Here is a 25,368-nt window from a genome sequence, read left to right as displayed (position 1 = left end):
GTTGAGGCAGGGCTGGCTGAGGAGGATGCTGGCGCTGATGCTCTTCGTGTTGCTGCGGGTGTGGACGGGGTGCCTGGTGTGCTCTGCAGCTGTCTGACCAAGGCTTCGCTCAATGTGTGCCTTGACAAGGGAACTTCCTACCTACTCAAGAAACATTCTCTGCTTGTTTTTTTTGGTTGAGTTCCACCCTTAGTGAATGTGGGTCCACGACACAAATTGATGTACAATGCAGACACATCGAGGATGTTGTAAAACACAACCATAGGCCATCGCCTGGTCAAGTGTAGGTGGCAGTCAGCTTGTCCAGGTTGTCCACTCCTCCTTTGTTTTTGTTACAGTCCCGAATGATTATGGGCTTTTTGTCACTTCCTGATGACACAGCTGCATCTTTGTGAAGAGTGGACATCAGTATCACATCTGTCGTTTTTTTGGAAAGCATGAAACAGCAGTGGTGGTGTCTGTAAAAACAAACTTTGAGGAAGGTGGAGCCCTGTCCTTCACCTGCAACATTTCAGGGTGCAGCTCAGGTTTTTTTTTTTTTATTGTGCCCACCATGGTGAGTTTCCTCCTGAGAAGTTCTGATCTGTCTGTATTTATTTTGTCAAACAGGCAAAAAGAGAAGCCTTTAATTGAAGTTCAAGTGGTTGGAGAAGGAGCTGGCTGTGGGCTGTTAGCTGATAGTGTGCTTATGATTTCAGTTTTGGCACTCATTATTGTTTTATAATCGTATATTATAACTGGGTCAAAATTGACCCTAACAACGCAAAGGTCATAATTTTCACCAGAGCATTTTATCAGAATCTGAATTCTTTATTTGTCACATGTGGATGTGCATCCACAGTGAAATTATAATTTTGTAAAAAAAAATTTTTTTATTTTATTTTGTTTAAATAGAGATTCCTGACAAAGTCAAAAAGCCTTGATGCAATCAACAACTTTATGCAGTACTTTTATGCATTTAAAACCTAAAAGTGACCAGGACAGGTCCCGTGTGATGGTCACACCGAGGTATTAACTGTCCACCCTCTCCACCTCAGACCCATGCGCTTCTGCGGGGTCCAAACCTCTTCTGGAGTAAGTGCCCCCCCCATCAGAGGCGGTCCTGGCTACTTTTACACCCTGGGCGAACACTCAATCGCCCCCCCCCCAGGGTCAGACCAATTCTGAGTGCAGTCCAAAGATTGGAGTAGATTTCTGTGAGCTCTTTCTCATGGATGAAAGTCAGCAGCTCAAGCAGAGTCATGGACTTTGATGGGAGGACAGGCAAGTTCTTCAGCTCCTGCACAAGCTCTCTGCCATCCACATCTGAGTGTCCCTTAAAGCACAGTGTAGTTTGCAGGGTCTCACATTCTTTTTGCAGCTCATTGTCTGAGAGGTTTTGGAAATTAGAGAGCACTCCAAACAGAAGTGCCCCTGAATTTACAATTAACATATAAAGTAAGTTAGATCACACAACATGCATCAGCAGTTACCCAATTAAAATAAACCACACTGATGCGCAATTTATTATCATTTATTAACATTCTATTAACTACACATAAGACTCTACAAATTATTCAAAAAGTTATATCACATAGCTTACAAACTGTCAAGTCAATGTATATTAGAAGTTAGTAGCATAGACCCACATATGGCATTAAAAACTCCACAGTTACCAAATCCCTATGAATTTGCACTTGTTGTGTTGCAAACACAAACTATCCTATGGCTGAAATTAATTGCATGACATGAAACCTCAGATTCTAATAGTTGTTACTAGTTCAGCAAAACTAAAAACCAAATACAGTCCTTTTCTCTGGCTAAGTAACATCAACATGGTAGCAAGAGGCTAACCGATAAATAGCGTATAGGCTACTGTTAAATTAGCCTACATGCACAATTAACGTCACTCATAGAGACCTGCATACCTTTATCTTTTGCTCGTTTGTCCTCCTCTTCTTTCCTTCTCTTTCTGAACTGAGCACCTGAGGGTTTCTTTGGTCGTAGTTTTTCCATCACGCCCTTGACTCTAATAACTTGACCGTCCGTCAAACACCCAGTCAAGATTGACGTGATGTAAACAAATTGACGCATGCACAGATTCCTGTGTTTTTTTTTTTAATTCAAATTATTTTTTATTTAATTATATTTGATTTTATTTTTCTTCACATAACCCAATGAATTTCATGTATCTACCAGGGGTCTATATTAATTTTATGAGCACACCACCTTCATTATAAGTGATTCTGCCTGCGGGTGACGTCACGCCACGCTCCGTCCGCATGCAGATAGATTGATCACACACACACGCACACACACACACACACACACACAGGGGCGGAGCAGAAACACCATTTTGACGCTGCCCCCCGTTCTTGATCGTCTGACTTCTGGCGTTGGTCTTCTTTTCGGATCCGCTTTTTTTTTTTGATAGATTGCGCTCTGGGCGGTCGCCCACATTGCCCGTAGCAAAAACCGCCTCTGCCCCCCTTTCAGACAACAGGTGGTGTATGATTGGTCAGCAGAAGAGTCAGGGTGTGGATCCTGAGACCGTCCCCGCCCCTGCGATACAACAGGCCAAACCCATGAGTTGTGTTTGTGGCAAAGAAATCGCAAGAACAAGACCACACCCCGACGTCAGGAAAAAGCAGCCGCTGGTCCCGTGTGTGAAGAAATTCGGTGTGTGTAAAAAACAACTTTGACAAATTACTGACAAATAAAGTCACTATTTTTGAGTGAGATTTTTCCCATTTCTTTCTTTATTACAGATTTATTTATCTTTAAGTCATAAAAAAGTGTCATCAGATTGAGGCAGCAAGTCTTGATGTGAATCATAACAGAAAAAAGACTATTGACACACAATCAATATATTTCATATTAATAACAAAGTCACATTCAGTCCACTTTGGCTCACAGTATCACAGCTTAAAGTACAGTAACAAGTCAGCATGTGCAGTATGACCCCTGACTGTGAGGTGAAGGACTGTTAAAATGATCATTTCATGAGTTGGGCACGAGGGTACAAACTTACTTTAATGCTAAAATTTTGAATAAATATAAAAATCAGAAGCTATTCGGCATCAGAGCTGCTCTCTGCATAGCGATACGGACGTCATTTCTGTCATATGACCGACAGTAACCTTTTATCCAGCCATCTTGCACCAGCAGCCAGAAAGGCCCGCTACTGAAGGCCCCCCGCCTCCCTGCCTGCAGAGGAGCTTTCAACAAAGCCATACAATAGCTTAAAAAAGAAGAAGAAAAAGAAGCCCCACAGCTAATGTGGCGACGGCAGCAATCAAACCATCTTTACTCCCGTCGGTGACGCGATGTGTCGTCTAAACGTGGGAAGAAAGAAGATCAAAGTTAAACCTGCGACATCAATCACGTGACTCTCACTCCATCTGACAGTGTGAGGTACTTACATCCGGCGTTAGGCGGCTGGTCTCCTGTCCCCGGTCTCTCTTGGTCACCTTGACCCTCGCGGCTGCAGGGTCCCCCCTGTCTTCTGTCACGCCCCCCTTGAGGAAAGAGCAAAAGTAATCGCCTTCATCCTCCAGGCGAGCCCGAGCGAACATCAGGGACCAGTTACCTTCTTTAACGCCACCAGGTGCCAGCCGCACGTTCCCCTCGAAGCCGGTTCCGTATGTGGTCCGTCCTGTAGCCAGACTGTGATTCACCACCACTCGTCCATGTTTCTCCCACAGCACAAAGTCCACCTGTTTGCAGGTCTTGTAGCACGGCACTGTGAGCGGCTCTCCTTCAGTGACGGATACCTCAGAGCCGAACACCACATCCAGCTGGACCCGATGCGTTTGGCCGCCGCAGCTTATCTCGTAAAGTCCGGCATCGGAGAAAAGTGAGCGGCTGAAGGCAAAGCAAGAGTTTTCATTCATCCTGTCTTTGTAATCGTCGACCGGTTTACAAACACCCTGCTCACGTTGAGCCACCGGCCGGACTCCCTCGGGCTCCACACGGTAAAGTTCAGCCGACTCGCCTGGCACACACTTGTCAGGAAACTGAACCGGATCGCCCACAATTAGGTGCAGATTTTCTCCACGGCCCCACAGTCCTACTAAGACAAATAAGAAAATAGGAGTCGATGAGAATCGCGCCATCTTTCTGGTTTCCGTCTTGAACCGTGAACGTGTGAGAAGCCTCGCTGGTTGCCCAGGCTGGCTTGACCCCCCCCCACTCGCCCCTGTGACGTAGGGGCGAACTTTTCTGCTGTTCAGATTGTCCTGGAGGTTCATGGTGGCTGCACGCACGCACTGCGGGACAGGAAGTCACCACAGATTGTTCTTAATAGCGGAACTACTGCGGTGAATCCGTGAATATCTTTGGATATTTCCAAAGTGTGTTTAAAGAGCTTCATCTTTAATCTTTCTTAAGATGTGGTGCATTAAACCTACTCCAGGTGATGACCTTTTCTCTTTATTTAAATGACATTTGGTGGTGTATTGTGTATTTGTCTGCCCAAACCTGAAAACTGTTGAAAACCTCAATAAAAAGATTTTGAACACGTCGTGCTTTACTTTACTCCGCTGCGTTAAAGAGTGCGATGCAGTGCGGCTCCACCGCAGATTCACACCCACAAATCAGCCAGCAAGTGAAGACACTTCTTCATTACAGTTTCAACTACTGTTTTCTTCAGGAGCAAAGTGCACGCATGCGCGCGCACACGCACAAAGCGTTCAGGAGAAACCGGGCTCTTTCGGAGAGTTTCTGTGTGTGTTAACGCAGCGATGAGCAGACAACGTTGTTGTTGTTGTTAGAATCTCACACACACTCATTACTTTAATCAGTTTTCACATTAAATAAGGATTTATTCCAAATGTGCTACTGTACACGGAAAATAAACAGTGGAAACAACAACAACAAATTAAATCTACATGGTTTACAAAGGTAAAAATAGACATACAACAAAACAACAATCGTTAATAGCATAATAATCCCACAGTTCAGATATCTGAAAGCAACAAAGCTGCATGCTTCAGGCGGGAATGTCTTCATCAACATGGACGCTTTCTGTCAAAAGGCACACAGTCAAGGTGCTTCGCTAATAATCAATACGAAAGCAGGCGATACAACAATCCTGCACAGAGTGAGAGGAGAAAGCAGACAGGATAAGATGATGATGATGATGATGAGGGATTACACGACAGGTGTGGGTGCAGGACTGACAAAACGTACAGCAAAACAGGGAAATTATCACAGAAGATATTTGATAAATAACACAACTGAAAGATCAGATAAGGAAGCAAATGAAAGGTACAAAAATACTGGCGATATACAGCTTGTAACAGAGGCTATGGAAATAAGGAAATGTGCTGCTATAATATTATCTCACTGACGTGTCACATCCTGTCATTTCACCTTTCAGGGGACGCCATCACAACACTGAAACAACTTTTTCAGTCCCCGAATGAGTTGACACTTTCAGGTCCTTCTATGAATCAACTCAAGCCTGCAAGTCGGTTTTCTAAAGGAGGAGCCGACTTTTGCTCTTCTGCATCACTTCTTCTTAGCAATATATTATTTTTGCTAATCACACATTATGATGTTTCCCTATCGTGACAACAAAGAAAAAGATGGGACCTGGGCTGCAAATAAACAAAAATCTGGACGTGTTGTGGTACAAACAGCTCCGAGCAGAACTTCACTTGTTTATATATGTGTATGTTATGATGCCATGCTTGTTCGTCGCCTCCTCAGTGCACGAGCTCCAGCTGGCTGGTGGAGAAAGGCAGGACCCCGCTGACGTAGTAGGCGATCCCCAGGGAGAGGAGAGCGATGACCAGCAGCAGGAGCAGGACCCTCCAGAAGCCCAGATCCTCCACAAACTCCTGCCAAGTGGTCCTGAAGCTCGACAGGACGCCCTCGCTGCTCTGCAGGTTGGGGTTGAGTAAAGAGTGGCTCTCCATGGCACTGAGACGGACAGACAAGAAGGAAAACCCGGCAGGGCTCAGTGCTAACGTTTTCCTCACGGAGAAATTAAGGAGCGCAGTGGAAATCAGTTCACACAGGAAACAGTTTATAGACAGTAGTGACATGAAAAATAACTTCCTCATGAACTGTTGAAGACTGGTGTGATATCGTGGCCTTGCCAAAACATACGCAGACACAAGTTGACTCATTTCTCTGTTGTTGAACTGGCTTCAGGTTCAGAAATGACCACACTTGTTAGCTTTCACTACTCAGCTTCCCAGACTGCATTCAGGAAGCTCAGGGTGAAAACTAATGAACCTCCTTCTGGACTATTTTGAGCCGACACGTTTCTCAGTTCCTGTCCTTTTTATTACAAACAAACAACAATATATTCACATACCCACATGCACTGAAACATTCCTCTCTTTTCTTTTTTTTTTTTACTGTTCCTTCCTTAGATCTACAGGACTGGACCAGACCAGACCTGACCAGACCAGACTGAACCGGACCAAATGACTTCATCACCCAAACAGTTTGGGTACGTTTCCATCCTCTGCTGTTACGTGAACATCAGGGAGCAGAAAGACAAAGCTGGTGACACAAACTGTCCCAAACCTCAAACCACAGAAACACAACTGATATCTCAGTCTGCTGGATTACTGAGAAGTTTGGTTTTTAATGTTCTGTGTGCATTTCTGTCGCCTTCAGCTATGTGAAGGAATGTGAATGTTCATTTTGTTTCCTCACTACTGTCTGCTGTAAAGTTTTCAGTCTCATCAGTTCTCCTGCCTCTCTGGTTTCTTTGCAACTGCAGAAGCCCTGCATAAATCAGGACACACACAGGACCCACACTGGGGTGGGTCCTGTGTGTGTCCTGGACCCAGAAAAACCAGAGATTCTTATCACATTAACACACAAGAAGCTGACACGTCACGGACACGTCTGCACGCCTCCACCCTTGTTGCTGCGGAACAGGAAGCGCTTACCTCTCGCTGTCGGCCATCTGCATGCTCTCCAGTTTGGAGTGGGGCCCTCTGTTGAAGCCTTTCACCTCCTGCTCCTCCAGGCCTTCCAGCAGACGAATGGCGTCCTTGTTGACGCCGCGTCTCTTGGCCAGCACCAGAGGAGTGGAGCCGTTGTGGTTGCTGGTGGTGTGGGGGGAAAACAGAACCGTAAGACCCGCTGACAGTCGACAATGAAACCACCAACCAACCTGTCCTGTCAGCATGTTGTTATCTGATCGGTCTGATGGCTTGCAGGGTTACTTGTGTACTCCTGTTTCTCCTCTTCGAGTCAGAAAGTAACGTACACGTGTCAGCCTGTGGTGACATCCTGCAGCAGTAACCATCACCTGATCTCAGGTCAGAGCACTTTCTGACTGAAAACAACACGATATTAAATATGATGTCTTATTAAACTACGCAGCACTGAGAGTTAAAAGCTCCACCTCAAACACATGTTAAGTCTACTTTGATGGTACTGTGGTAAATTTGTGTTCCCTTCTGAGTGAATGAAAACCAGATGGCGCCTGTCCCAGAAGGCTTTGCAAGGCGAGAGACTGCTGATCACAGCGCAGAGCAGACCCAAGTAATAACGAAGTTTAACACAGCGTTTTTCATTTCTTTTAAATTGCACGAAATTTAAAGATCAAGTCGAGCTTCAAAGAAAAAACAGGTAAACAGAACTTACTTTTATTTTTTTACATTTTTGAACACAAACAACATAGTCTGAACAAAGACATGATTTTTGAATGTAAAGATATTTTCTAGTGCTCTTTATATGCTATTTTTATGTTGGTGCTGTGGTTCACAATAAAATGTATCACTGAATTTAAAACGGCTAATGGTAACCCCTGCTTTTATTATCAGATTATTTATTAGTAACACTGGAAATAAACAGAAATGTGAATATTTGCATTGCCTGTTGTTTTAACATGTGCATTCCTAAAATCTTTGGTAGGGCTCCTAAAATTTTCAGTTAGGGGCCACTGTGCCCCTAGTAAAAATAGTTAGTCTGAGCCCTGCCAAGATGCCCAAAGATAAAAGAGGTCCTTGAAACATAAACATTAAAAGAATTAATTTGTTCACTTTATTTATCCTGAAGTACCACAGACAACTGTCACAACTTGCTGTCTGCAGCTCACTGCTTATTTCAAAGCATGTGGAAACTGACTTGGTGAGGCAGTGGACGTCCTTCATCTGCTTTATGTGACTCATTGCCACAACAAACCACAAACCCACTGGGAGCTCATTTGCCACATTAAGCTTACTGTCATGTATTTAGAGACATAAAACCCTCATATGTGAGAGGAGGGAGACAAAATGAATTGTTTTTTTCCTAAAAATTGACTGTTACAGACCTTTCCTGTACGTGTCATGCTGCACGTGAACGACATGAAACACTTGAAGACACACAGTGAAACTGGAGATCAAGTGATGACATCAGAACAAGCCACAGCACAGCTGCTGTCCACACTGAGTGGAAACACACTGATGTGATTAAAGGTTAGAAAGTCTGTCCTACAAAGTGGATGGTATGAAAGCTTTCTCACTGTGGAAGAACTCATTAACACCCATTCACCACCAGCGACACTAAAGCATGTGTAGCGGTGCAGTGAAACAGCATTTAATGTGGCGTTTAAGTTCAAAATGCACTGCATGAAAATATCTTTGTCCACCATCATGTGGTGACTTAAGAGGTAAAAAGTCACTGGTGTAAGACAACAAAGAGGCTGGGGATGCAGCTTAGCTCAGGTCAGACTGTTCACACATGGGAGAATAAACAGTGAAGAAGCTTAAGCTTTCCTGAACACCACCTTTACCAGCTGAAATCATTAATTTCAGACATTTCTTACCAGATATCAATCTTCAGCCCGTTGGACACCAGGAACTGTATCGTATCCACGTGGCCGCACAGATGCAGCGCCGTGTTTCCTTGATAATCAGTCGCCAACAGATCTGCCCCGAACTTGTGCAGGAGGCGGCATATGTCCACGTTCCCCCGGGCGGCGGCTAGGTGCAGGCCGGTGCGGCCCCTGTTGTCACGGATGTTGGGGTCGCATCCCGTCTCGAGAAGCCTCTTGGCGAAAGGCAGGTCTCCATCGATGCAGGCCTGCAGCAGAGGCACGTTGGTCTGCGACGAATCGTTGATGAAGACATAGGACATGTCCGAGTGGGTATCAGAAAATTCCAGCGTACCTGCAATCACGATTCAAGAGGAGAAACAGGAGAGACGCGTCACAAACAATCTGCATATCAGAGATCATTCCATCAGGGTTTAGATCAGATGAAGTTTATTAAGTTAAAGCATTCAAAACAATCTAAAGCATATCTGACCGCCTCTCTGAAGACAGCACAGTAACACACAATGTTTTAAATGAAGCCTGCCTGGGATGGCAGGAAGCGCAGGCCACAGTAAGACTCTATTAAGAGGGGGTGTCTGAACATGAACTCCATGCAGCACTCGCACTCTCGCGGACCGGAAATCCTCACAAAGATCAACGACAATCAGGCGTTGACAAGTGACAAGTGACTCACGTCTCCAAGAAGTGAAATCTCAACAAACAGCCCACAACAAAGTCATACAGTGAGATAACAAAACCAGATTTCACACTCGAAAGCCTCCACAGTAAATCAGTGGGTGTAAGCTGACACAAAGCCCGCAACTTATTGTAGGATTACTGCTGTTATGAGGATGAGCCCTCAATTTCTTCTCGGGGGATTTTGGTGTCATGACGCAGTGATCTCAGCGCCACAAGCGGCAGGTTGGCCTGACCGCCGTACGAAAAGCAGGCGTAAAGCCCTCACACTGACACTAAATTAGCATATGCTAGCATCTATCACAACAGCGGCCACCTTTCCTATTCAACACTCAACATCCATCTATGTAGCATATGTTAGTTTATTTAGTATGTTTTAGTCTATTTTTCTATTGTTCCCACTAACAGTTAGGGTTGTTTGTTTGCTTACTTTTGACTAACCTACACTGCTGTGATGGGCTACTGGTGCTTGAATTTCCCTCGGGATCAATGAAGTATCCATCTATGTATCTGTCCCATCTGTTCATTATGTACAGTAATTTAGTGGGCAAAATTAAACCTGGTTTTTAAGTTTTAGCTTTAGATATCATACGTCATGTCACCTCGAAACACATCACGTTTACACACACACACACACACACGTCAACGTCTAACGCGTGAAACATAACTGTTCTTTATTACCAGAACAAATTACGCAATTTTTTTTCTAGAAATTTCTTTCAGGCGATGCTAGCGCAGCTTAGCTAACTGTAGCTGAACGGGCTAACTGTAGCATCATCTAGCTGATGATTACGGAGATGGCAGCGGCATTAATTCATTATTACACATCTATCTTCACTAGTTATCCCACTCTTTACGTGCCAAGACTTCACATATCATGAAAGGATGAACGGCTGGAAGGGGACGACGACGCTAGCAGAGAAGCTAGCAAAGCTAAGGGTTAGCGTCCAAGCTAACGTTTTATACATAGGTTTAACAAGTGTAGACACATGCACATCGACTAAACTCGTGTTTTATGCGCTTCGCGAGCTATCAGTTACGTCAATCACCTGTTGATATATCCAAAATCAGAAGAAAAAAATGTAACTTAGTTTTCCTTCAAGCTAACAAGCTGTGCTGTCTTGTCTTCGTGGGCTTCCTGTTTTTTTTGTGGGTAATGTTACAGCTTCTACCGCCATCTAGCGCCCATCGGCCTTCATTGCACGCATGCATTCCATGAAGTGAAGACTCATTTAATTAACTGCAGTTAATTCCTCCAGATCAAATCAGTGTGTGATTTAACGTGTAACAATATAATAATAATATATAACATTACAGTATGGCGTGCTGTCCTTTCTGCTTCTCCTCTTGGTGGTTCCCTCCTTTTCCACTTCAAGGTTTACATGAACATTTGACTTCAATCTTTTTGCATTGACTATATTGAAAATATTCAGGATATTATTAATTACCTACTGAAGTACGCCATTTTCACTAAGAAAGACACACTACATCTCATCTTCATGTTGTACTTCACTACATGTGCTGACAGCTTTAAGTGACTTTACATTCTACACACAGAACACATGAACAGTTAATGAAATACGACGTGTTGTTAGAGATTATACAACCCAACACTTAATACAAGTACAACTCAAGTGACTGCTTTAAGATCCCAGCTTCACAGATGTGAGGATTTGCTGCTTTCCTTTGAATTACTCGAATAATTTTGTTGTGTTTGTAATGATGTTGTAATGATGTAATAATGTTGAGGCGTCGACTTGGTTGGACTAAAAAACAAAAACAAACAAAACAAATCAATCAATTAATGGAGAAAACAATTTGCCATCACATCATACAAAAAGAGCAGCCAATGTGTTGTTATCAGCCAGTTATTAAAAGCTTATTGAGCTGTCAAATGAAAGTTTTGAGTGACATGAATCAGTTCTGGGTGATTAGCACCCGTACAGAAGACATCTGATATCTGGGAAAATATGTAAAGATGTTTTTAATTTGCCAACCTGATCTCAAACGTTATCTTTTCCACCAACTGAAGCTGCCAGGCCTCTCTGTTTTGAGTGAAATAACGACGCGTTAGAAATCCTTCGTTAGTTTACAGACTTTATTTCAAAGTGTGTGAGCACAGAAATACACATGACGGCGACAGACACGTTATCACCATTTCTTTGTTATGGATCCTCTTTGAGGAAAAACTGCATTTCTTTTCGGTCACTCCAGGCACTTGCAGAATGTCGCTCCATGAAACATCCTCGGTTTGGAAAATGTGTTAAAAAGCCCACACAGACGGTAAAAACAGCGGCTTGCGTCTGTCAGATCATCAGTGGCAAATATAGTTTCCATATAAAAACATAAACCTATTTTTTTTCCTTTCCTCCATAATATTTAATGTACACGTCATCATCTTCCCATTCCCTCCCATCGCAGTAAATAAAACCAGGAGTAGTATCATGACTTACGTAAAATAATTACAATCTAGATTACAAAGCAACAAAGGCTGGCAAAAAAAAGGGAGAGAGAAAAATAAATCTAAAATGCGACAAAGTGATAAAATCAGGGCTACCAGCAGAGAGGCGGAGCCTGGTGCTCCACACAGGGGTCATAGTGGTTACAGGTCACCCAGTAGCTTTCACTGTCCGGGGATAACGTTGAAGAGGAGAGCAGCCTCGTCTGAAAAATTCTAATCGCATGTGGCAGTCAGTCATAAATACGGCCGCAAAGTCGACATTTAGAGGCCAAAAAAAGCTCTTCCTCCTTCTTATCCAAGGACAGAGAGAAAGACACGCAGACCGGAAAATAAAAGAAACTAAAAGAGCGAACAGCACAGCAGACCTTTGCTCTGACATACTTTGCTGGGAAATACAGTTAAGCTCTATGTACAGCAATAATTAATCTATAAATCCATCAGAGTGTGTGTGTGTGTGTGTGTGGTTTGCTGAAGGTGGAGAGTGTTGTTCTAACCCACACGAGTTCACATCAGTGCAATATAAATGAATGTTTACTGCAGGTAACCAGAGGGGGGTGGGGGGGCTGCTTTCGGGGGAAAAGTGCCGGTGAGTCTTATTTTTTTAATCGTAGCACCATAGAGTCGTCACAGGCTTATGAAACGTTAAACATGCTGAAGCTAAAGTTAAAGGACTGCGCTGGGAAATCTGCAACTACAAATTATTATGGTTAGATTATCTTGTAGCTTCACAAGCAGGCGGACTTTGCCCATAAAATCCATCACAAAAACTCTTATTTTGTTAAACTTTTACTTCCGGGGTCGAGATTGAACCTTCACACTCATCATCACGTCGTCACTGGTGTATGATAATCAACCTGTAGAGAAACGTAGCTTGTTTGAATTGATAAAAATTCATTCAAATGAACCTTTAGTTGTCATTTTGTTGTGTTCTATCTATTTATTTTATTATTGTGATATGTAAAATGTGCTTCTTTTCTGCCTTAAAGACGCTGCTGCTGGTTCAGAGTCAGATTTAAAACGGGAAGCACCGACCGAGCAGGTTGTGTGTTTTGCTGCTTTGTTTTCTTTCTCCTCACTAAAAACGTGTATTTGAACCAGAATCTTGGACTTCGGTTGCGTTAGTTCAGAAAAGACTCAGCCGATCTCTAAACCTAAAAAAAGTTTGACTTTACTGCTGTGAGCCGACTCGCCTGAAGCGGACGTCCAGCCCTGGCGTGTAAGCGGCGCAGTGCTATCCAAAGCGGGTGGCGCTCTGCGAGGTAGCCGAGAACGATTCTCGCCAAAACCGTAACGAGAAAACACACACAAAATAGACACAGAGTACATAAACAATAGCACCATTGTCAGTGATAACCTAGAGAAGAGCAATCACACCGCGGCCCTTCTCCTCCCACCCTCCTCCCTCCAACTCTTTATTAACAAGCCGTTCATTCCTAAAGCAGATCAAAAACTCTAAAAACGGGGGCCGAAGTTGTTCGGCTCGATTCTGAAAGCACCAGTGAAGCAGGAGAGGAGCTCATTGTCAGTCACGTGTTCTCGTTTTTATGGATTTCTTTATAAATCATCCCATCCTCCATCCTTTGAGGCGTTAACATATCACCCCCTCCCTCCATTCACCTCCTCCTACTACAAGAACTTGCTGCAGACTTGGCAGCGGCTGACTTTGGAGCGCTCCTGGCCTCCCTTCAGGGTCTCCTGCGCCGGCGAATAGACAAACTCCTGGCTGGGATCCACGGTGGTCAGCCAGAAGCTGTACTTATTGGCGAAGTAGTGGCAGGTGCCCTTGGCTCCGTTGCACTCGATGAACGGCGTCGCGCGGAAATCCTCCAGGCAGGAGCCGGGAGACACCAGGGACTGACCGCCGCCCTCGGCGCCGGCCGCCGTGTGCTGCGGAGGACAGAGTTTGTCATATTTGCAGGCCTTATTGTGAGAACTTTGTCATTTATAGCCTTTGGTTTACCATGAGGAAGGAGTAGCCTATCCAGAGACTCCTCCAGCCGGGGGGACAGGTGGGGATGGTCAGGTCCTGGCTGTGGACCGCCACGGCCTGAGACGGGGCCTCACACACGGAACACCTGGCGGGAAGGAGCTTTAATAAGTACGGATGCGTCTACGTTACGGCAGTCCCGTCACAGCCTGAAGGGGATCACAGTACCTGCTGATGTAAGGTTGTATCTGTGACTCGGCCACAGGCATCATGGGTATGGATGCAGTCGTGGAGAGCCAGTAGGATTTGTCGTTGCGGCTGGCGTAGTAGCAGACCTCATTGGGGGAGCAGTAGAGGAACGGGATGGTGCTGAACCTCGGGAGGCACGACCCTGGCTGACCTGGACAGACAGGTTTGGGGTGTTAACGTCACACGTCATTCTGTTAAGTGACTTTCAGGGAGATTTCTGTGGCTGAAACACCCTTTTCACAGCCTCGGGGTGATAAAAGGTCTCAATGACGTACCGAGGTCCTGGTTGTGTGCCTTCTCCTGTCCCTCCACGTACAGCAGACTGTATCCGTCCCACAGCTTGGCCATGCCCTGAGGACACATGGGGACCTGGGAGTCCTGGCTGTGCTTCACCAGAGTGTAGCCGATGCTGTAACTGCGGCCAACGCTGCCGGGAGAGCCGGGACGACCGACGTTACCAGGGAGACCTGAGGCAGAGGGGACAGGGAGACGTTTGGACAGATGTCAGAATCGAGAGATAGTCTACAAGTTGCCGTTAGTTGGAGTCGATCGTGAAGTTTTCTTCCAACTTCTACTTTCTACCAACTTTGCTCACCTTGCTCTCCGGTGGGTCCAGGGAAACCAGGGGGTCCAGGGTCACCGATGGCTCCGGGCAGACCAGCAGATCCAGTCCGGCCAAGTTTGCCCAAAGAGCCGGGACGACCCTTCGGACCTGCAGGAGAGAATGTCGTGTTATGCACAAAGGCTAGAAACAAGTGGAAACAGCTGGTTCGGTTCTGGCTCGTGACAGCACGTCTAAAGCTCACTAACATTTCATATCTCATTTGTGAATTTCTTGGCCTTCATCCTAAGCTAAGCTACCTGTCTGCTGGCCTCATATTTAACACAACTATTTAGGTGCTGTAATGAAACAGTTGTGTTTTTAACATTCCAATAAACCGGGCCGCTTTGCTCCTCACCTGTGCGTCCGGGAATTCCAGGCTGACCGGGCTCTCCGGAGCTGCCGGACCTTCCACTTTCACCGGGAAAGCCCGTGTCTCCGAAAGGCCGCTGGAAGTCTTGCGGTGGCAAAGGCATCGTGATTCCAGGGAAACCCTTGCGACCAGGAGGCCCTGGAGAGAAAGGGACAGAGAAAGAGAAGGATGGAGGACAGGTGGAAGGAAATGTGGGATGAGTGTGTGAGGAGAAAAAAAAAAAGAGCGATGAAAGCTTGTTGAAAGAGCAAAAGTCCTCCTACCGCGAAATCCCTTTGCTCCTTTGATTCCATAGTAACCAGGGTCGCCAGGGAACCCCTTGAGACCAGGACCTCCGCTGAAGCCAGTCTCACCACGATTTCCTGAAAGGCAAAAACAAAAAGTTCTGTTTTATTTACCGTATTTCTCTTTCTGAGAAACATCAAGAAAGACGAGAATGTTTGGGTGTTTTTGTTTGAAGCCTGCGTAGAGAGCCAGTTCACCTTTGAAACCGGGGCTGCCGGGGATTCCAGAGCCTCCGGAGCCCCCAGGTTCTCCTTTCCTGCCGGGGGAGCCGGGGAAGCCTGGAAGCCCAGAGTCGCCTCTGTCTCCCTGCGATGTGCCTGGACCGGGTGGCCCAGGAGGACCAGGAGGACCTTGGAAACCTGCAGGAGAGGGGAGGAGACCGTTAGACACCGGACAGGAAAGGAAATAAAATAGTGTTGAGGAAAGGAAAGGAACTGGTTTGGATTGTTGGCAGGAAAGCAGACAGAAATGTTAGGCTGAGGAAATGTATTTACCATACTCTCCATCCAGACCGGGAAGGCCAGGGTCTCCCAGAGGTCCAGGAACATCCGACCCCACAGTCTCACCAGGAGGTCCAGGCCGACCAGGGAACCCTGGGAGTCCAGGACCACCTGAAACGAAAACAAACCAGCAATCATTACGTTGATAATATAACATTTCACTTATGTTCGATCAGCGTTTCCTGGTCCCTCGAAGTCTCTCACCTGAGTTTCCTCTCTCTCCCTTTACGCCGTTGGAGCCTGGAGGTCCAGGGTAGGCGAAGCCTCTCTCTCCCTTCAGCCCTGGAATACCAGGGGCACCTGGGCGACCTCCTCCGCTCGCACCTGGATACGAATACAACACGATGTTCAAGAGCAGTTCACCTTCAACAACTGCAACCTGCAGCAGTCAGAAAAACTGTTTCACTGCTGTTTCTTACAGTTTATGATGAGAGGTGTGAGTATTCATCATGTCTAACTCGAAGTACTTTTATCTACTCCTAAGTTTTGTACTTTTAAAAAAAAGCCCATGTCATGATTGACAGCTGAGGGCTGCTCCTGATTGGGTTAGATGGGTGTATGGGCGGGGAATCTTCTGTAGCCCCACCTCCATCATCTGTAAAAAGTGAATAATCAGACTCTGGTGTGTGTGATGAAGTCCTTGCCTGGGGTTCCTGGGAGACCTTTAGGTCCACCAAGGCCATTAAGTCCGTCCAAACCAGGAGATCCGGGCAAACCTGCAAAAACACAGCAGAATGAGTTCTCCTTTGCTGAGTTGCCTTGACTCATTTGGAAACACAAAAACCAAAATTTCCCTCTCACTGACCTTTGGCTCCAGGACCTCCAGGACCTCCAGGCAGGCCAGGAGCCCCATCTGGTCCTCTTCTTCCCGGGAAGCCGACCTGGCCCTTTGGCCCGGGGAAACCGGGGGAGCCTGCAGAGGGGGGGGCGAGACAAATATATTACAACATGACTCACTCAATGAGACTCACGTGAGGTTTGTTTGCCACACTTGTTTGCGGACTCTCGCACCCATTATCCCAGGCCGTCCTCCTTCGCCAGGCGATCCCTTCGGCCCCGGGAAACCTGAGCCTCCTGGAAAGCCGTTGTCACCGGGGGCTCCGTTGTTACCACGGCCACCTGTCACAAATATTCAATATTACTGTACTGCAGTGATGCTGTGTTTGTGTGATGTTGTGTTGCTTGTGAAACGGGGAAAACTGAAACTGTAGTCTGGCAGAACAGGATGTAATCTATTAATCTGTTAAAAGTGTTCAGTGTAGTCCCTATGGAGGCAAAAAGGAAGGAGTAAAATCCAGATACGTTTCAGCAGCTGTGAACAGCAAGTGTGAATCAGTATGAAACAAGATTTTTTAAAAAATGGGGATTTTAACAAGCTTTTTTCTTACCTGGGAAGCCAGAATCTCCTGGTTGGCCTTTAGCTCCTGGAGCTCCAGGATAACCAAATGTGTCTCCAGGTTGACCTGAGCAACACCACAATGTGGATCAGTGCATGGGTTTGGGTGTTGAATTATTCATAAGCAGATCCGCTGATTGATGTTTTCTGGTGTGTGTGGCCTCATGTTTACACTCACCTTTGGCACCAGGGCGACCATATTCACCAGGGTTGCCAGGTAAACCAGGTGCGCCATCGTCACCCTGAATGAAACCATCACAACTTGAGTCCCACTGGGTGAACTTGCAGTAAGTTTCTGTGTGTGTGTGTGTGTGTGTTGTAGTACCCTTCCTCCAGATGTGCCAGGGAATCCCATGATTCCAGCCTCTCCCTTTGGTCCAGGGAAGCCTGGAGATCCCGGTCGCCCGGGGAAGCCAGGCTGTCCCGGCTGTCCTTTACTCTGCTCAGCGAAACCAGGAAGTCCGGGCAGACCCTGACGACCGGGCTGACCTGGCAGACCCTTGTCACCTGAAACCGGAGTGTAAAACTAAGAATCAGCTCATCAGGAAAGAAAAACAGTGTAAATAATCCTATTTACTCACGAGTGCATTTAGAGGTATTAGTTGCTTTATTACAAGAGTCAAATGAAATACTTTTAAAGACCACAGCAACCAGGACTGACAATAACAAGATGACACGAAACCAGACGCCAAGGTCTGCAGCTACCATAATGTAACTGTAATGTATAACTTCTCACTACATTACATTAGGGCAGGATATGGGCTGGAAAAAGGAGCGTTTTATCCAAAATAATGAAGAGCATTTACAGTTGACCTGAGTAATTGTGAATTGTTGATAGTAAAGAAACACAAACAGGATGTAGTTTTACCTCTGGGTCCGGGGAAGCCAGGAAGGCCGCTGCCTCCTGGAGTTCCAGGTTCTCCCTTCTCTACAAACTCTGATGGGAAAGGAGGAGAGGGCAAGCCGGGGGGACCGGGATACCCTCTTTCACCTGCAGTAGTCAAACCATGTGGGTGTTAGCGTGACTCACAGGCTCCTGCATGTATGTGGACCCTGACATCCAAAGGCACAAACTGTACGCAGTAATTCAAAACTGATAATGAACTGCTGTGAGACATGACCTTTCTGTCCGGGGTATCCGGGACCGCTGGGGACTCCGTTTCTTCCTGGCCCTCCAGCCGCTCCTTTCCCTCCAGGAAACCCTGGGTTTCCAGGACGCCCTGGCAGCCCAGGGAAGCCCACCAGTCCTGGGAAACCCCTCTCACCTGTTGAACGACACAGAAAATTAAAATGCTGTTGTCTTTGTCAGGAGAAGACTAACCGTGACGATGAACAGGAGCTCCAGCCTACCCTTCCTTCCTGGTACTCCTGGGATTCCCTCTATAGTTCCTGGTCCTGGAGGTCCCGGAGGTCCCCTTGGCCCTGGTGATCCAGGGGTGCCGGGCAGTCCTGGGGTTCCCTTCATTCCAGCGGGCCCGGGGAAGCCTGGGTCTCCTCTTTCTCCCTTGCGACCAGGGAATCCTATTGGTGGACGGACGATGACAGAAACATTCAGTCAGTCAGGTGTGATCACACGTATGGCCAAGATGCATTTAAATGTGATCAGTGATTCGGGGCGCTAAGCATGTAAAGCTGAGAGAGGTTACTTTCCTTAGGATAAATCAACTTACCTTCAGCACAATAAAATCAATTCATGAATTATTTGTAATACACACACACAATTTGGCAGAGAAGTGGACAACAATGTTCCATCACATTGTTTCATTGCTTTGTCAAAGCTGCAATTGCACTTGGATCAGGGATGTTACTGAACAGACGAAAACACACGCAGTCATTTTGTAGATCCAATCTGTAATTAATGATGATTTGATGACGATCTCATTAAAATACAGCAGAAGCTCAAGTGCAATTCCAGACCGAATCAGCCAAAAGTTGTGTTTGTCTCAGAGGGCAGCACACTACCTGCTACTGTTTACGTTCTTAAAAAGCGAACCCCTTTTCAGCCCATCCGTGCAGCTACGTCACGTTCCTCCGACTCGTCGCTAATCAGCCACAACGCAGGGATGAGCTGAAAAGTCCTTTTTAAGAGTGCAGAAAAAAGGCGTCTACGGTCATCGACTGATGCGGTTAAACTAGCCGTCACACAAGCCCAAATGCAATAAACGCGTCTAGCGCAGTTTGAGACGTAACTGGTTAGTACTGGCTGCGAAAACAAAACCAGCTGTCACATTTCTCGAGCGAACTTCCTGTTTCTGAATCTCCCGCAGCTGAAAATGCCCATCTTGACCCCCGACTGTTCTGACTTTAATTTTGACAGAACGTGCATTGCAGTCAGAGTAGAGACGTGAGCACTCTGAGTTTCTTTACTGGAGAGGAGGATAAGAAATGAGGATATATTGCTCCCTGGAGTATTTTTAACATCTCAGATGCCATTACAATGAAATACTGAAATTTATTGAAATTAATGTGACTTCAGCTTTTTGCAGCATTAAATCATTTGTTTGATTCCAGAGAAGAAAAACTCCATTTCCTCCATTTGTTTAGAGAGGAATACTGAGACGACCCAAGACTGTCTGACTGCAGTGTTAATCGAATAATGGATGAAGATGGACATTTTTTGCCACCCAGATGAGAAAAGGAGAGCACACAGACATTTTGAGGAACGCTGCAGTTAGAGAGCTTGGACAAATGCATGAATAGCAGGAGGATGGAGGGATGGATGGATGGATGAATGGATGGGGAGAGAGTATCTCACCTTGGCAGCCTATAGCGAATGACCCAACACCAAGAAAAGGATGGAGGGATGAGAGGATGGATGGAGATAATGGTGGTGGTGTGTAGGAAGGAGGGAAGAAAGGAGGAAGGAACACGGGACAAAGAAAAATACAAAACAGGAGAAGAAGACATTCTTTTGGGTGATGCAGAGTTTAAATACACAACAAGAAAAATAACTGTTTTGTCTGATACCTCAATGGCTGACTGTGAGAGAAATACAGAGAAAGAAGGGAGGAATGAACCAACGCTGTTACAAGTGAAGGGATGAGAAGTACAACAGGCAAGATCGAGCTAAATAACTTTTTTTCTTGCTTAACTACAAATCAAGATACTCTATTGTACAACCTCATTTACAAAAGATGAAATCTAAAATTTCTAAATTCCCACAAAATTCAACAGACGTCTGGTTAGCCACGCAGTCACACATGGACAGGGTTGCCGGATCTTTCCCCTCACCTGGAGACCCGCTGAGTCCCTGGTTGCCGGGAGCTCCAGGGCGACCGGGGATGCCACCTGTGGGCTCGCCTGGAGGTCCAGGAGGGCCGGGAATACCAGGAAAACCGTCGACTCCGCGCTCTCCCTTCAGTCCAGGAAAACCGTAACGTCCGTCGCCACCTGGCAGAGGAAGAAAACAGTGCACAGAATACAGATATTACAGCTGCTGTTTCGACAACATTTTGAAAGCCTAGAAGAGCTGCACAATTAAATCATTTTATGCCCAGCCAAGTTAGCGGAGGGCTAAACTACAAGTTGTGCTGGTAGAAGTCGGGCCCCTCAGTGCTTAAAAATCGTCCCGTGAAGGTTATAATTCAGTTCAGTTGTTCTTAAAGCTGATTTAAAAAGGTCTTGATTCGACTATAAGATTTAGAGGACACAGTCCGTCTCTCTGTCTCAGACCCACCAGGCAGTCCAGGTCCTCCAGGTGTCCCAGGCTGACCCTTGTCACCAGGGAGTCCTGGTAAACCGTCTCGTCCTGGAGCTCCAGGTGTGGCTCCCAGGACCTCTCCAGGCTGGCCCTTGGCTCCAGGACGCCCTGGAACACCGTCCTTGCCCCTGCCTCCGTCAAAACTCTGCCCTGGAATACCTGGAGCTCCAGGGTCCCCTCTGGGTCCAGTGAATCCTGCATGGAGGAAACAGCAGAGGCGGTTAAGTCAGATTCAGTTTACAATGTAGTGACAGCGATGAAACGGCGAAGTCTTAATCAAACTAATTAAAGCACAAAAATACATTCTCAAGTTTAAAACATACATTTCCTTGCCTTCACTTGTTACAGCAGTTCCCTTCTGCCACGTTAGCTCCTTGCAAGTGTCTGACACGAGCCACGTGTTGAAAAGGGTAACTCACACTTCACTATCACGCCTTCGGTCTACAGCCCCGTCGCAGTAAGACCTGGCTCTGGACTGCGCTCTGGATACCAGTACAGAAACAAGCAGGTTTACCTTGTGGTCCAGGCTGGCCTCCAAAACCGGGTTCTCCTCTCTCTCCTTTGGCGCCATCAAACCCTGGACGTCCAGAGCCTCCTGGGAAACCTGACTGACCTTTAGGACCTGACGGGTGCAGACAGGCATGACGTCAATTAAGCGCATCAGTTGTTCGGCTAAAATGGTGTGTTTGTGAGACATAAAGGTGACACATGGGGTAAACAATCCTGAAAATGAGATAACAGCCTGAATTGATTAGTAGAGAAAAGCACAGTAAAACACGAGCTGAAGTCGTACCTGGTCGTCCAGGTACACCGGGGACACCGGGGTCTCCAGCCTCACCGGGTATGGTACAAGGCAGCACTTGGCCTAGCAGCAGTCACATACAGGTTAGCAACCACAGACATACACAGTGACACGCAGCAGAAACACTGAAAACTCGCTTTGTCCATATAACACGACTACTCACTTTGCTTACAAAGCCTGACCACACGTGGCCCCAAATACAAATACAAAAAACTTGTATGGCTTCATTTACTTCATTTAAACTTTAACAGCATTTCTGCCTGTACGTCTCTCTTCATCAAACCAATGAAAACAAACACTTGGTGATGTGGTGAAGCAGTGGGATCATGGGAGTCTTCACTGTTCACCAACCACCACAGCAGATTCAGGATAATTTAAGTACACAACTCATCTCTATTTTAACACAGAAATGTTCCATACTCTACATTCAAAACGCCTCTGTAGGTCCAGGTCTGACAACAGCAGAGTGATGCTCCATCTAAGCCAGCCCTCAATTATTCTAAGCTACTGGGAGCTACTGAAACAAGTCTGAAAAAGCCTAATGTGTCACTTTTTAGAGAATCAGCCAGTGAAGTCTTGTGAATTGATTGTCTGTCGCCTCCATTCATGCCGTTACTGCTCTCACATAAAAGACCTTCATTCAGGTTAATCTGAGTTGAATCATGAGGATTACTGTGTGCTGCAGGTGCCGTTAGTAGCAAATCCATCACAATGAGGGGGCAGCTCATAAGGATGACAAACGGACTAAAGTATTAGGAAACTCCATGTTTGTGTTTGGGGATCAGTTCTGTTCCCCTCCCCTCCCTCCCCCCATCCTTCACTGGTTAAAAGCACTTAGCAGAGGCAGGGCTGGAAAACATGCGTCAGGTTTCAGCAGCTTTGACTGGAGGAAGAGGAGAGTACGACCTGCTGCAGCTGTCCGATGGTTTGACGTTTTTCTTTCCAAAGGTGACGTTTCTCTGAAGTAAAAGCCGAAGCTCGGCTGTCAATCATCGACTGACTCTGCCAGAGTGGAATCCCTGAGACGCAGGGAGAGCGAGAGGCTTCCATCGGCTCCGTCATGAACAAATGATTGACAGCCAGCTGATGTCTTGTCCAACAGCGTGGGCTGCTGGTCAGCTGAGCCATTAGACTAACTATTAACTAAACTATTTGTCTACCAGCTCTTTTGTCTTTTGAGTAACACTAACCACATGTTCACGCTGCAAACGGTGGCTCAGTTAGTCACTGGAGGTGCATTTACTGTATTTCCAGGGCAGGTGCAAGTGTTAAACCTGTATTCTGTGTAATCATCCCTTATTTAATGTTATATATTTGACATCAAGAGTTCTACGTCCTGAAAACATATTTTTAAGATCTGAAACCAACTCTTTGTGAACTGAAATCACGTTTTTAAAATCCAAAACCAACATTCTTTGTGAACTGAAACCAAATTTCTGTGTGTTAAGTTCATATTTTGAGACCTGAAAACTGAAAGCGTTTAGGTGTGAAACCAAGCGTATGTGTTTTATGGTTGTTTTGAATCAGTCCATCAGTTTATAGCAGATGGCTGTCCATCGGCCAGAATACAGTGACCTGTCACCCAAGGTGCCTGCACGTGAACACATGACAAGTGAGGTAATACTTAGTTAAAGTTACCCAAAACCCTGAGTTGCACTGTTTATTTCTATCTGATGGTGCCTCTAACGCTTTCCTGAGAACGTGAGTCCGTCTCGCCTCTAAGTTGGTACAATTTCCTGCTCTGCTGTCTCATCTGCTCGAGGGGTATTTTATGGATCCACCAGTGGCTGGGCTTCCCAAAAACCAAAGCTACAAATTCTGTCCCAGACTCGTTACTCTGGCTGGTGGATGAAAAAGTTAGTTACCCACCCGTTCCCTCTCCGGCGTCAATAACCCCTCCACAGCTGTTTTCACCTGGACAGATACACATGCACAAGGAAGGTCAGAGGGATGGATGGATGGATGGATGGAGAAAGAGTGGAGAGAGAGAGAGAGAGAGAGAGAGAGAGAGAGAGAGAGAGAGAGAGAGAAGGGGGGGGGTAAAAGATGGCAGCATACAAAGCCAGTCAGGGTCATTTGCATGCGCCAGTGAAGCAATTAAATTTCTTTTTCATCAAACAGTTATCAGCACATCAGCAATCAGTTCCATTCAATTAATTCAAGGCTCATTCAGTTAAGGCAAAAGCATATTAAAATGCTTGCTTCCATGTAAAAGTGCTTAACAACAGGTTATTCCACTCGATGAGAAGAGAGAGACGCAGACGTGACGAAAACACAGCCGAGCTGCGGCTGAAAGGCCGTCGGCTGGCAGCTCTGTTGTTTCCGTCTCCTGTCGTGTGCTCTCGGCTCACGTCAGTGACAATAACCTTCATATTAAGAGCAAAATGAATCAGTTTGTTTAGCATTAGCGTCACGGAGCACACATTCATACTGAGGATGAGAGGCCAGCTGCTGCTGCTGCTGAGAAGGAGGACTCCGCGTCATTTAGTCTCAGAGAAGAAGAAAGAAGTAATGATGGTCTGAAGGCCACTGGGGTCATTTAGTTAGTCACATGTTCTCTGATCATTTTGCATCCCTTCATTACAAAAGTCTGAGCCTCAATCAGCCTAAAAGTCCGACTGTCTTTAGGTGCTCGGCTCTAATTCCAAACAATCTGACAGAGCCTGAAGCATCCACTTTTCTGTTTGGCCATGCTCGAATAATCTCTTAAATAATCTCTAAGGAGATGTGTTTCTGGTTCAGTAATTTCTGGTGTCCTTTTATTGTAAACAAGAAGGACAAGACATCCTTTAAAGGAAGAAAACATTCAGTTCAACCAAATAAAATCTCCTCACTTCCTCTGAGACCAAAGGAACACAGTCGCATTAAAAATCTCATCGTGGTGCGTCAATCAGTCAACTAACGAAGCAGTTTATGGATTATAGATTATTGGCTGCAGAAGAGGTGTATAAGCACATTAATGGAGACCATTAATCATGTAGTTAACAGTATTGCTGCTGCTGCCGAGGCATGAAGGGCAGGAAGCTGCTTTGGAAATCAGAGCTGCGTTGCCCCTTCAGTTTGGCTGCGTCAGCGAGGCAGATGAACCAGGAGCTGTTTGTCCCCTAGAAATGTCCACTAATGGCTTTAGGGTGTTAGCATGAGGTTGCTATGGTAACTACGGTACACGGAAGATGGACAGTGATCGGATGGGATGGATGGATGTATGGTCGGGGGTTTCACCCTGTGGGGGAGAATATGGCATGACATCCATGCACACATACACACACACACACTCACACTCACACACACGCGCGCACACACACACACACAAACACTTCCATTCTTTTCTTTTGCATCCATTGTTCCTTTCTCGGCATCACTTACCTCTCGGTCCCGGTAAACCTGGTTGTCCTGGCAGCCCAGGTATACCAGGGTCTCCGGGCTCTCCACGAAAGCCAGGCGCTCCGCTATAACCAGCACCGGGCTCACCAGGGCTGCCGGGACGACCTTTAGCCCCTGGGAACCCTGGGAAACCTTTCTCTCCAAATGTGCCGTAACCAGCGTCACCCTGAACGGGAAAGGAAGGGTTGTATTTGTGTTTGTGTTGTATTTGTATTTGTGGCTGGTATTTGTGTACTTTCTTTCAAGAA

At 46.1% G+C, this 25,368-nt stretch overlaps 3 protein-coding genes across 10 annotated transcripts in view; all 3 read right to left on the bottom strand.

Annotated features, from left to right (window-relative positions):
* Positions 1-2,716: 2,716 nt before the first annotated feature.
* LOC124054390 lies at positions 2,717-4,540 on the bottom strand. Of its 2 annotated transcripts, XM_046380343.1 has the most exons (3): positions 3,569-4,540; positions 3,402-3,497; positions 2,717-3,314 (listed from the first exon to the last, which is right to left on the bottom strand). In XM_046380343.1, the coding sequence occupies exons 1-3, from the start codon at positions 4,227-4,229 to the stop codon at positions 3,286-3,288; spliced, it is 786 nt and encodes a 261-aa protein (XP_046236299.1). In that variant the 5' UTR covers positions 4,230-4,540; the 3' UTR covers positions 2,717-3,285. The 2 variants fall into 2 exon arrangements, with proteins under 2 accessions (XP_046236299.1, XP_046236298.1); XM_046380342.1 differs by having other exon boundaries at positions 3,402-4,518.
* Positions 4,541-4,777: 237 nt separating this feature from the next.
* Positions 4,778-10,648, bottom strand: ankrd46b (ankyrin repeat domain 46b). The gene is made up of 4 exons (XM_046380344.1): positions 10,492-10,648; positions 8,759-9,101; positions 6,891-7,049; positions 4,778-5,904 (listed from the first exon to the last, which is right to left on the bottom strand). The coding sequence occupies exons 2-4, from the start codon at positions 9,067-9,069 to the stop codon at positions 5,688-5,690; spliced, it is 687 nt and encodes a 228-aa protein (XP_046236300.1). The 5' UTR covers positions 9,070-9,101; positions 10,492-10,648; the 3' UTR covers positions 4,778-5,687.
* Positions 10,649-11,526: 878 nt separating this feature from the next.
* Positions 11,527-25,368, bottom strand: part of col4a6 (collagen, type IV, alpha 6) — a 94,907-nt gene continuing 81,065 nt past the window's right edge. For 5 of the 7 annotated variants that reach the window (XM_046380330.1, XM_046380331.1, XM_046380332.1 and 2 more), the window contains 26 exons: positions 25,103-25,286; positions 23,606-23,650; positions 21,728-21,799; positions 21,449-21,556; positions 20,911-21,129; positions 20,466-20,624; positions 19,990-19,998; positions 18,585-18,755; positions 18,356-18,499; positions 18,103-18,225; positions 17,560-17,741; positions 17,413-17,476; positions 17,227-17,301; positions 16,850-16,957; positions 16,644-16,751; positions 16,483-16,554; positions 16,043-16,162; positions 15,833-15,949; positions 15,536-15,697; positions 15,317-15,415; positions 15,039-15,191; positions 14,675-14,791; positions 14,355-14,546; positions 14,059-14,230; positions 13,864-13,978; positions 11,527-13,790 (listed from right to left, as the gene is read on the bottom strand). In XM_046380330.1, coding sequence (XP_046236286.1) covers positions 13,530-13,790; positions 13,864-13,978; positions 14,059-14,230; positions 14,355-14,546; positions 14,675-14,791; positions 15,039-15,191; positions 15,317-15,415; positions 15,536-15,697; positions 15,833-15,949; positions 16,043-16,162; positions 16,483-16,554; positions 16,644-16,751; positions 16,850-16,957; positions 17,227-17,301; positions 17,413-17,476; positions 17,560-17,741; positions 18,103-18,225; positions 18,356-18,499; positions 18,585-18,755; positions 19,990-19,998; positions 20,466-20,624; positions 20,911-21,129; positions 21,449-21,556; positions 21,728-21,799; positions 23,606-23,650; positions 25,103-25,286 — 3,351 coding nt within the window. In that variant the 3' untranslated portion in view covers positions 11,527-13,529. The remainder of the gene's footprint in view (positions 13,791-13,863; positions 13,979-14,058; positions 14,231-14,354; positions 14,547-14,674; positions 14,792-15,038; positions 15,192-15,316; positions 15,416-15,535; positions 15,698-15,832; positions 15,950-16,042; positions 16,163-16,482; positions 16,555-16,643; positions 16,752-16,849; positions 16,958-17,226; positions 17,302-17,412; positions 17,477-17,559; positions 17,742-18,102; positions 18,226-18,355; positions 18,500-18,584; positions 18,756-19,989; positions 19,999-20,465; positions 20,625-20,910; positions 21,130-21,448; positions 21,557-21,727; positions 21,800-23,605; positions 23,651-25,102; positions 25,287-25,368) is intronic. The other 2 variants (XM_046380333.1, XM_046380334.1) reach the window with 2 other exon arrangements.

Source organism: Scatophagus argus, chromosome 23 (genome assembly GCF_020382885.2).
Source record: "Scatophagus argus isolate fScaArg1 chromosome 23, fScaArg1.pri, whole genome shotgun sequence".
NCBI classification, from domain to species: domain Eukaryota; kingdom Metazoa; phylum Chordata; class Actinopteri; family Scatophagidae; genus Scatophagus; species Scatophagus argus.
Note: the sequence above shows the minus strand (reverse complement) of the source record. Positions and strands in the feature narration are given on the sequence as shown.